The 11,345-nt window shown below is 46.4% G+C and overlaps 1 protein-coding gene across 1 annotated transcript in view; it reads right to left on the bottom strand.

The window, feature by feature from the left end:
* NUDC (nuclear distribution C, dynein complex regulator) overlaps window positions 1-9,958 on the bottom strand; it is a 20,076-nt gene extending 10,118 nt beyond the window's left edge. Inside the window, exons 1-2 of the mRNA XM_017534816.1 lie at window positions 9,731-9,958; window positions 6,713-6,790 (exon numbers count right to left, since the gene is read on the bottom strand). Coding sequence (XP_017390305.1) covers window positions 6,713-6,790; window positions 9,731-9,811 — 159 coding nt within the window. The 5' untranslated portion in view covers window positions 9,812-9,958. The remainder of the gene's footprint in view (window positions 1-6,712; window positions 6,791-9,730) is intronic.
* Window positions 9,959-11,345: the final 1,387 nt, after the last annotated feature.

Genomic DNA, 11,345 nt, shown 5'->3' with positions numbered 1-11,345 from the left:
TTTTTTTTTTAATTATTTAAATATTTTTTGGTTTGTTTTTGTAGGCCAGGCATGGTGGCTCATGCCTGTAATCCCAGCACTTTGGGAGGCTGAGGCAGGCGGATCACTTGAGCTCGGGAGTTAGGCTACTGGAGCTTGAGACTAGCCTGGCCAACATGGCAAAACCTGTCCCTACTAAATATACAAAAATTAGCTGGGTGCAGTGGCATGCACCTGGAGTCCCAGCTACTCAGGAGACTGAGGCAGGAGAATGGCTTGAACCCAGGAGGCGAAGACTGCAGTAAGCTGAGATCATGCAACTGCACTCTAGCTCAGACAACAAGAGTAAAACTCCATCTCAAAAAAAAAAAAAAAAGTCACAAGATAATTACTAATCCAAAAATACGCCTTCAATTATATGTAAGTGGCATGCAATATGGCAGTCCTACCATACCCACAAGGATTGGTTCCGGGACCACTCCCCAACACTACATCTCAGGATAAGTCCCTTATATAAAATGGCATCTTAGGCCGGGCGCAGTGGCTCACACCTGTAATCTCAGCACTTTGCAAAGCCAAGGCGGCTGGATCATGAGATCAAGAGATTGAGACCATCCTGGCCAACACAGTGAAACCCCGTCTCTATTAAAAATACAAAAATTATCTGGGTGTGGTGCCACACACCTGTGGTCCCAGCTACTTGGGAGGCTGAGGCAGGAGTATAGCTCGAACTCGTGAGGTGGAGGTTACAGTGAGCCAAGATCAACGCACTACCCTCCTGCCTGGCAACAGAGTGAGACTCTGTTAAAATAAATAAATTTAAAATGGCATTTTATTTGCATATAACCTACATGCATCCTCCTGTATATTCTCAATCATCTCTAGATTACTTAATATCTAATACAATGTAAGTGCTATGTACGTAAATAATTAGATTGTATTTTTTTTTTTTAATTTGTGGAGTTTTTTTTGAGGGGGAGGCAGGGTCTTGCTATGTTGCCCAGGCTGATCTCAAACTCCCGGGCTCAAGCAATCCTCCCTCTCAGCAACCCAAGTAGCTAGGATTACAGGTGTGCTCACCATGCTGGGCTTAATTCGTATTATTTTTTATTACTGTATAGTCATTTAATTTTTTTTTTTTTTTTTTTTGCTCTGTTGCCCAGGCTGGAGTGCAATGGCATGATCTCGGCTCACTACAACCTCTGCCGCCTCCTGGGTTCAAGCAAGTCTCTGCCTCAGCCTCAAGCAGCTGGGATTATAGCTGCCCGCCACCACATCCAGCTAACTTTTGTATTTTTAGTAGAGACGGGGTTTCACCATCTTGGCCAGGCTGGTCTTTAACTCCTGACTTCATGATCCACCACACCTGGCCAAAAAAAAAATTTTTTTCAAATATTTTCCATCAGTGGTTTGTTAAACCCATGGATGCAGAGCCCACAGATACAAAGGATCAACTGTATTTGTCCTTTTGTGACCAGCTTATTTCATGTAACATGAGGTCCTCAGAGGTACATCCATGTAGCAATGGACAAGATTTCTTTCCCTTTTAAGGCAGACTAGCATCCCAGAATATGTCTAAATCACATTCTGTTTATCCATTCACCTGCTGATGGAGGCTTTGGTTCCTTCCATTTTTGGGCTATTGTGAACAATGCTGCTGTGAACATGGGCGTGCAAATATATCCTCCTTTCAATCCTTCTTTGGGGTATATATCCATAAGCATGACTGCTGGACTGTAAGATAGTTCTATTTTTAATTTTTTGAGAAACTGCCATAATGCAAATGTACCATTTGACATTCTCCCCAACAGTGTAGAAGGGTTCCAGTTTCTCCCTATCTTTGTCAACACTTGTTATTTTGTTTTTCCTTTTAATAGATGCCATCCTAACAGACGTGAGATAGTACCTCATTGTGGGATTTGTTTTGTTTTTTTGGAAACGAAGTCTTGCTCTGTCACCCAGCCTAGAGTGTAATGGTGCAATCACAGCTCACTGTAGCCTCAACCTCCCGGGATCAAGCAATCCTCCTACCTCAGCCTCCCAAGTAGGTGAGACTAGAGGCATGTGCCATGAGGCCTGGCTAATTTTTATTTATGAGTTCCTAAATATGAAATTAACAATTAAATGTTATTTGTCCTCTGCATTGCATATTTTCTCATAATCTAGTATTCTTCAATTGACTTAAATATGTCTCTTTTACCATTTACAAATTTTCAGCATTTGAAGAGGCAAACAGAACAGCTACCTCTTCTTTTACAGCTTCCAGTTTTCTAATCTTCAAGTCTCCCCCACACAAGACTAGTTTCCTAGCTTTCCTTACAAGACTTATCCGTAATTTATTTTTATAAAGTATGACAGATGGTAAATTTTGTTGTTTTTTTTTTTTACCAAAAAAAAATCCATGTAGCAGTAAGACTTATTAAATCATGCTTTACCTAATGAACTCAATTACCACATTAGACATATTTAACCCTCATAAATGTCTGGTGTGGTGGCTCATGCCTATAATCCTAGCACTTTGGGAGGCCAAGGTGGGTGGATCACCTCAAGTCAGGAGTTCAAGACCAGCCTGGCCATAATGGTGAAACCCCATCTTTAAAAAAAAAAAACCCTCATAAATGCTAGACTTTATTTCAGGATTCTCTATTCCATTTCACTGGTCCATTTTTCTTTTCTTCTATCAATATCATATTGATTAGATCACTATGGCTGTACTCAAGTCTACAAGTCCTACCCCCAAAAACTATAAAAACCAAAAGTGCTAGGCCGGGCGCGGTGGCTCAAGCCTGTAATCCCAGCACTTTGGGAGGCCGAGGCGGGTGGATCACGAGGTCAAGACATCGAGACCATCCTGGTCAACATGGTGAAACCCCGTCTCTACTAAAAATACAAAAAATTAGCTGGGCATGGTGGTGCATGCCTGTAATCCCAGCTACTCAGGAGGCTGAGGCAGGAGAATTGCCTGAACCTAGGAGGCGGAGGTTGCGGTGAGCCGAGATCGCGCCATTGCACTCCAACCTGGGTAACGTGAGTGAAACTCCGTCTCAAAAAAAACAAACAAAAAAAACCAAAAGTGCTTTTGTATATTTTATAAGTTTGTGGCATGAGGTATTTACACCCTTCGTTTCTTCAACTTGGTATGTATACTGATACATATATTTCTCTGCAGAAGTATTAATGTGTTTTGTTATAGGACACAGCTCCTGGCCCTGGGATTGGAGTATTTTATATAATGTACATTATATACACTGCACTGTCTTCCTGAAATCCAAATAATTTTAAACCCCAAAACATATGTGGCCCCAAGGGATTCTGAAGTGGATTGTGGACCTTTGCCTTTTCTTTTTTTTTTTAAAGACAGAGTCTCACTCTGTCGCCAGTTGCCAGGCTGGAGTGCAGTGGCACAATCTCAGCTCACTGCAACCTCCGCCTCCCGGGTTCAAGCAATTCTCCTGCCTCAGCCTCCCGAGTAGTTGGGATTACAGGTGTGTGCCACCACACCCAGCTAATTTTTGTATTTTTAGTAGAGACGGGGTTTCACTATGTTGGCCAGGATGGTCTTGATATCTTGACCTCATGATTCACCCGCCTCGGCCTCCCAAAGTGCTGGGATTACAGGCTTGAGCCACCAGCCCCAGCTCTTTTTTTTTTTTTAAAAAGACAGAGTCTCACTCTGTTGCCAGGCTAGAGTGCAGTTGTGTGATCTCGGCTCACTGCAACCTCCCAGGTTCAAGCGATTCTTCTGCCTCAGCCTCCCAAGTAGCTGGGATTACACTTGCATGCCACCACACCTGGCTAATTTTTGTATTTTTAGTAGAGACAGGGTTTCACCATGTTGGCCAGGATGGTCTTGATCTCTTGACCTCATGATCTGCCACCTCAGCCTCCCAAAGTGCTCCCAAAGGTGAGCTATTGCGCCTGGCCGCCTTTTTTTAATCCTCCTACCAGCCTTGTGAGATAAGGATCACTCCTTCTTACAGTTAAGAAAAATTAAGTAGACCCAGCACTTTGGGAAGCTAAGGTTGGTAGGCTGCGCTGCTGTGCTCCAACTGAGACAACAGAGCAAGACCCTGCCTCAAATACACATACACAAGGGTTCACCTCTCTCCCTCCTTCCAGCTATTCATCTTCATACCTGAAGCATCACTTCCTCACAAAGTCTTCTCTGAGCCCCCATCCTAGGTTAGTTTTATGTTCCCAGGGTTTCTGCCCCAACAACCACTACTTTTTCACTGCTTGGTTGTTTTTTTTTTTTTTTTTTTTTTTTTTTTGGCTACACTGTGAGATCCATGAAAACAAAGAACATTTGTATTCACCTCTGCAATCCCAAAGGGTTTGGTATAGGACCTAACACAATCCGAAGCATTAAGTGTTCAATAAATATTCATTGAAAAAATTAGGCCGGGCACGATAGCTCATGCCTGTAATCCCAGCACTTTGGGAGGCTGAGGCGGGCAGATCACCTGAGGTCAGGAGTTGGAGACTAGCCTGACCAACATGGAGCAATCCCATCTCTACTAAAAACACAAAATTAGCTGGGCGTGGTGGTGCATGCCTGTAATCCCAGCTACTCAGGAGACTGAGGCAGGAGAACAGTTTGAATCCGGGAGGTGGGGGTTGCAATGAGCAGAGATTGCGCCATGGCACTCCAGCCTGACCAGTAAGAATGACACTCTGTCTCATACACACAAAAAATTAGACTACTGATATTGTAAGGTAGTCTGGCCCACAGAAAAACCAGAGGTGACAGTGACAACACAGAAAGAATACCTGAGCTAGAAGGGGTCTATTTTCTCCCATTTTACAGATGGAAAGAACCAGAGGACTGGTGGGAACTCGACTAGGTGACATAGCTAGACCAAGAACATGGGACTCTTACTCTTAGGTAATGTGTCTATGACAGAGTGGCCTCAAACCTTCAGGACACATTAAAGAGTTTCCCAACTTGTTAGAACCTTGAAGCCACAGAAAAGTTTGCAAAATGTCTCCTTATTATGTCTCTTACTGATGTATTTTATAAAGATAATGGCGCAGGGCATGGTGGTGCATGCCTGTAATCCCAGCTACTCAGGTGGCTGAGGCAGAAGAATTGCTTGAACCCAAGAAGTGGACATTGCAATGAACCAGGATTGTACCACTGCACTCCAGCCTGGGTGACAACAGCAAGACTCCGTCTCAAAAAAAAAAAAAGATAACTAAGCGAGGTACAGTCCTCATGATATAACAATTTTCAAAAATGCAATTACAACTTTAAGGAATCAGAAAGAAGTTCAAGATCTCAGGATCAATACTACAAAATAAAAATCCTTGAACTCTGAGTCACAGGATCTGGGAAGACATGGCTTTGAGTATTCCTAAATTTCTTTCTAAGCATCAGTTTCTAACATTTGCCCAGTCTCATCTCCCAGGTTAACTAGTTAAAACCTCCTCAGGCCAGGTGCAGTGACTCACACCTGTAATCCCAGCACTTTGGGAGGCCGAGGTGGGTGGATCACTTGAGGTCAGAGATTTGAGATCAACCTGGCCAACATGGTGAAACCTCAACTCTAAGAAAAATACAAAAATTAGCTTGGGCGTGGTGGCATGTGCCTCTAATCCCAGCTACTTGGGAGGCTAAGGCACAAGAATTGCTTAAACCCAGGAGGCAGAGATTGCAGTCAGCCAAGATTGTGCCACTGTACTCCAGCCTGGGCAACAGAGTGAAGACTCTGTCTCAAAAAAATAAATAGGCCAGTGCCGGGTGTGGTGGCTCACGCCTATATCCCAGCACGTTGGGAGGCCAAGGCGGGTGGATCATGAGGTCAGGAGATCGAGACCATCCTGGTCAACATGGTGAAACCCCGTCTCTACTAAAAATACAAAAATTAGCTGGGCATGGTGGCGCAAGCCTGTAGTCCCAGCTACTCGGGAGGCTGAGGCAGAAGAACTGCTTGAACCCAGGAGGCGGAGGTTGCGGTGAGCCGAGATCGTGCCATTGCACTCCAGCCTGGGTAACAAAGAGCGAAACTCCGTCTCAAAAATAAATAAATAATAAATAAACAAATAGGCCGGGCGTGGTGGCTCAAATCTGTAATCCCAGCACTTTGGGAGGCCAAGGCAGGTGGATCACAAGGTTGGGAGATCGAGACCATCCTGGCCAACATGGTGAAATCCCATCTCTACTGAAAATGCAAAAATTAGCTGGGCTTGGTGGCAGATGCCTGTGATCCCAGCTATTCAGGAGGCTGAGGCAGGAGAATCACTTGAACCCAGGAGGCAGAGGTTGCAGTGAGCCAAGATTGCACCACTGCACTCCAGTGTGGCAAAAGAGTGAAACTCCGTCTCAAAATAAATAAAATAAATAAATAAAACAAAAATAAAACCTCATTGGAAAAGGAACTGAGAGGCACTGTGTCAGGGGCAGAAGGCAGGTTTATAACAGACTGGGTTCAACCCTGGTTCTCACACAACTCAGCACAAGACTTCGGACAAGGTACAAAACTCTCTTGAGCCAATTTCCTCAACAGGAATAGTTAACACCTGCCCCTCTTGTAGAACTGCAAAAATCATGGGAAATAAGGTAGGTAAAGCACTGAGCAAGGAGTGGAGCTTGAGGAAAGGAAAGCTTGCTTCCCTTCCTCACATTTGGCATTTTGCTTCTGCTGAATGTTACTATTATGCCAAAGGAAAGCCAGGTGAGCTTTTCTTCTGAAGACACAAAGCTGCCCAAAGGACAGCGGTTTCTAACACTTACCTTCTCCGCCATCCCTTCTTCTCCTCCAATGAAAAAGTCTGTTTTGCATCGAAGGAAACTGAAGAAGGTGTTCACAAGCTGAAAGAGGGGGAGAAGAACAAAGCTGTGGAGCTGCCATATTGGGAGCCCTTCAACTGCACGTAAGTCAGCTTCTTTTGTCTAGGAGGGCACTTAGAACTTGACTATTTTTCCTCTGAGCCTCCCAACTGAGGAGACACCCTCTGCATAGGGTTATCTTAGTCACTTCTACCACGGAGCAGATTTCTCATATCCTGCATGGACGTGTGCACGTTTTACTTTCCTTGTGATGCTAGAAGCAGCCTAACTGTACAGAACACTCCTCTGCATCCAGGGAATGAAAAGCCTGGGCCCAGCTTTCCTCTCCAGAAAGTAAAAAGCCCATCAAGACACTGGATAAAGCCAGGCGCGGTGGCTCATACCTGTAATCCCAGAACTTTGGAAGCTCAGGTGGGCGGATCACTTGAGGTCAGGAGTTCAAGACCAGCCTGGCCAACATGGTGAAACCTTGTCTCTACTAAAAGCATAAAAATTAGCCAGGTGCAGTGGTGGGTACCTGTAATCCCAACTACTCGGTGGCTGACACAGAAGAATCGCCTGAACCCAGGAGGCAGAGGTTGCAGTGAGCGGAGATCGTGCCACTGCACTCCAGCCTGGGTGACAGAGTTAGACTTTTGTCTCAAAAAAAAGAAAAGGCCAGGTGTGGTGGCTCACACCTGTAATTCTAGCATTTTGGGAGACTGAGGTGGGTGGATCACGAGGTCAGGAGTTGAAGACCAGCCTGGCCAAGATGGTGAAACTCCATCTCTACTAAAAACTACAAAAATTAGCCGGGGGCAGTGACAAGGCACCTATAGTCTCAGTTACTTGGGAGGCTGATGTAGGAGAATTGCTTGAACCCAGGCAGCAGAGGTTCCAGTGAGCCGAGATGGCGCCATGCACTCCAGCCTAGGCAACAGAGTGAGACTCTATCTCAAAAGAAAAAAAAAACAGACACTGGGTAAGTTACTGGGTCAAAGCAAGAGGGAGGGGAGCAAATGAAGTCACTTCAAAGGAGGATAAAATGGACTAACTCTGGCTGGGGTACAAGTGTAGCCATGTGGTTAAAGACATGGCTTTGAGTATCAGACTGAAATATATTAGTTTTTGACTTTGCAGAAGTTTCTTAACTCTGTAGAAGAGGAGTAAGATATAGGACCTATTTCTAGGGACGCGGTGAGGATCATGAGGTTATGGAGGTGAGGCCTTTAGCAATGTATGGCACAGAGCAAGAGACCCACTGGCAGAGGGTAAACACCTTACAAACAGGAACCATAAACTATGGCTTAGTCTACCCAGCACTGCAGGGTACCAGATACGGCTATGGGTACATGCTCCATAAAATTCTTGCTGAATGAAACAACCTAGTGGTGACCTAAGGTCAGCACACACAAACCCTTTATTTGCCCAAGAGTGGGTCTAAATCTGATGCTAGAACTTATCTCAATGGTTTCAATTATTGCTTCTAGACACTTTTTCAATTTGCTCAAAATGAACTCGCTTCGCAATCCAGTTTTGTATCAAAAATTTAGAGGAATGGAGACAGGAAGGCTTTTCACACCTGCAAACTAGAAACTCTCTCCCCACCACAAAGGGCTCAGAAGTCTTTGGTCACCACAGACACGTAGGTCAAAGAGTAGGAATGGAAAGTTCAATGGAACCCAAACCTATCCCCAGTGAGACACAATCAGCCATGGACTCCAGGAAGCACACTGACCTGTCTAGGCCAGGACCATACGTATTGCATGATCTGGGCAAATCCCTGTCACTTCTCTGGCTCTGAAAATGAGAGTTCTGATCCTGACAGACTTTTCTACCTGTAACTTAGAGTTTCTTTTCTTTTTTTTTTTTTTGAGACGGGAGTTTCCCTCTTGTTGCCCAGGCTCGAGTGCAACCATGCGATCTCAGCTCACTGGAATCTCCACCTCCCGGGTTCAAGTGATTCTCCTGCCTCGGCCTCTCAAGTAGCTGGGATTACAGGCATGCATCACTACGCCTGGCTAATTTTGTATTTTTAGTAGAGAGGGAGTTTCTCCATGTTGGTCAGCCTGCTCTCAAACTCCCGACATCAGGTGATTCGCCTGCCTCGACCTCCCAAAGTGCTAGGTATACAGGCGTGAGCCACTGCTCCCGGCCAACTTTGTACCTGTTCCGAAAAGCCAACTCCAGAACCCTAACAGTCGGCTCTTATTATTTATACACTATGTGTTACTGTGTCTGTCGCTGGGCACGAATTATGCCTTCGAAAAGCTCTTTGTAAGCTCTATCAGGACGAGGGCAGGTTTTGGCATCCCCGGTCGCATTGAGTGTGGGACACACATCAATCACACGACAAATACTTGTTGAATGAAAAAGCCTTATTACTGAGAACTCACTGTTCTTCACTTCTCTCGGGAAACTGGCATTCGCAGCTGTCTCATAAACAAGGAAACTGAGGCTTGGAGAGATGTAAAGGTTCCAAGTCGGTAGGTGGTGGAAACTAACTGTGAACACAGGCCTCCTATTCTCCCATTCAAGACCTAACAAGACCACGCGTTAACATCACCCCGAGCTAACATCACCCCGAGCCCACACCGCACACATTCGTCGACTCGCCTCAAGCCTTGTTGGATGCAAATCACGGTATTTGGGACGGTTCTTACTAAGGGATGCTCCTGGGAAGCCTTCATCAAAGGGGAAACGGGGTTGAGGGAGTATGTGAGACTAAAGGGGGATCCTACGCTCAGGTATGCAGGAATTGCTAAGACAGGAACTACTGAGGGGCGCCAGAGGCCCGCGACTGATGCGAACCCGGTGAGACCTGCCGGCGGCGGCCGAGTCGGAACCTGGGCGCAGTGAGAATGTGGGGGCATCCTAGAAGCCCGCGAGGCCCAGGAGTGGGTCTCCGCCATCGAAGGCAGAGAAGGGCGGAAGGAGCATGGCCAGGGCCGCCGGGTGGGCCGACGCCACGCGAGCCGTTACCTCCTGCACGCCTCCCTCGTGCTGCTGAGCCATAGCCAGCAACATGCCGTCGAACCGCTCCTCCTCCTGCTCTCCGCCCATTGCGCCGGCTCCGATCCACGTCCCGAGGTCTGCACTCTAGTCCCGCGCTCTCTCCGCACCTTCGCGTCGCGTTGGGCCCAACACCCCCAGTCGTCCGCCTTCCGCAGCGGAGCCGGAAACACGCACGCGCGCGGCCGCCCAGGCCCGCCTCCTCCCCCTCTCTTCCCGCCTTCCTCCCGGCCAACAGCCATTGACCGTGCGGCAAGCAGCCCGCTTCACCAGCCATTGGTCGACCTTCTGAGCCAATCAACGAGCGCGTCCACGAAACGGCGGGCGGAGCCGTGGGCCCGAGAGTTTGGCATGAGTTGCTATGGTCACCCGATGCCGTGGAGACTTCTAGAAAGGTCTGGACTCAAATCTGGCAGGGTTGGAAGTTAAAAAGGGACAAGTTTGGCTTCTCTCCGTTGCTAATGGCCTCCCAGCTTGTGGAACAGTGAAGCTGAAAGTAGCCTTAGTCATCTCTTCCAATCCTAGAAGGGACTTACCTAGAAGACAGCCTGCTCCTCCTCGACCTCATTACATACTTGACCAGGGTCAGCTTCTTGGGCATACAAATTGCAGTCGCACAGGGCCCAGGCTTAGAAAGCCTCCACGCTTGGTTTAATGCTTTTCTGTTGTAGCTTTGAAATTCTTAATAATTTTGGAATAAGGAGGCTCACGTTTTCATTTTGCACTGGGCCCAGGAAATTACGACAGGTGCTAAAATTGACCTTCACTTCTGTTAATGCAGGGACAGGACCCAGCCATCCAAGCTAATCCCGCCACTTGTGCAATGAATGTCATCATCTTAGTCTTCTTAGGAACTCTAGCCCTGTAATTATCCCTTTTTTTAAGCTTCTGCATCACAAATATCTTTCTTCTGCATCATTCCCTTAAATATACAAACATGGTTTAATGTCTTTTTGTTTGTTTTTAGAGATGGGATCTTGCTTTGTTGCCCAAGCAGGAGTGCTGTGGCACCATCATGGCTCACTGCAGCTTTGAACTCCTGGAGTCAGACCATCCTCCCCACTTCAGCCTCCCGAGTATCTGGGACTACAGTTGCACACCACCAGGCCCTGCCTTTTTTTTTTTTTTTTTGGTGGAGATGGACTCTATGTTGCCCAGGCTAAGTCTCAAACTCCTGCTTTCAAGCCCTCCTCCTCCTATCTCAGGCTCTCAAACTGTTGGAATTACAGGTGTGAGCCACCATGCCCAGGCCTATTTTCAAATTATTATTCCATGACCCACTTTCTTCTGCTGGTACCTCCCCAATTTTTAGCTCTCATTTACAACAAACTTGTTTGCTTGTTTCTCTACTCCCTCACCTTCCATCTCTCTACAATTTATTCTAGTCTTTTTTTTTTTTTTTTTTTTGTGAGGCAGAGTCTCACTCTGTTGCCCAGGCTAGATTGCAGTGGCACGATCTTGGCTCACTGCAACCTCTGCCTCCAGGGTTTAAGTGACTCTCAGTCTCCTGAGTAGCTGGGATTACAGGCACCCACCATCACCCACAGCTAATTTTTTGTATTTTTAGTAAAGGAAGCTTTACCCT

The sequence above is a fragment of the Cebus imitator genome, unplaced genomic scaffold (genome assembly GCF_001604975.1).
Source record: "Cebus imitator isolate Cc_AM_T3 unplaced genomic scaffold, Cebus_imitator-1.0 Scaffold87, whole genome shotgun sequence".
In the NCBI taxonomy this organism is placed as follows: Eukaryota; Metazoa; Chordata; class Mammalia; order Primates; family Cebidae; genus Cebus; species Cebus imitator.
The sequence above is the reverse complement of the archived record's forward strand: the minus strand, read 5'-3'. Positions and strand labels throughout refer to the sequence as shown.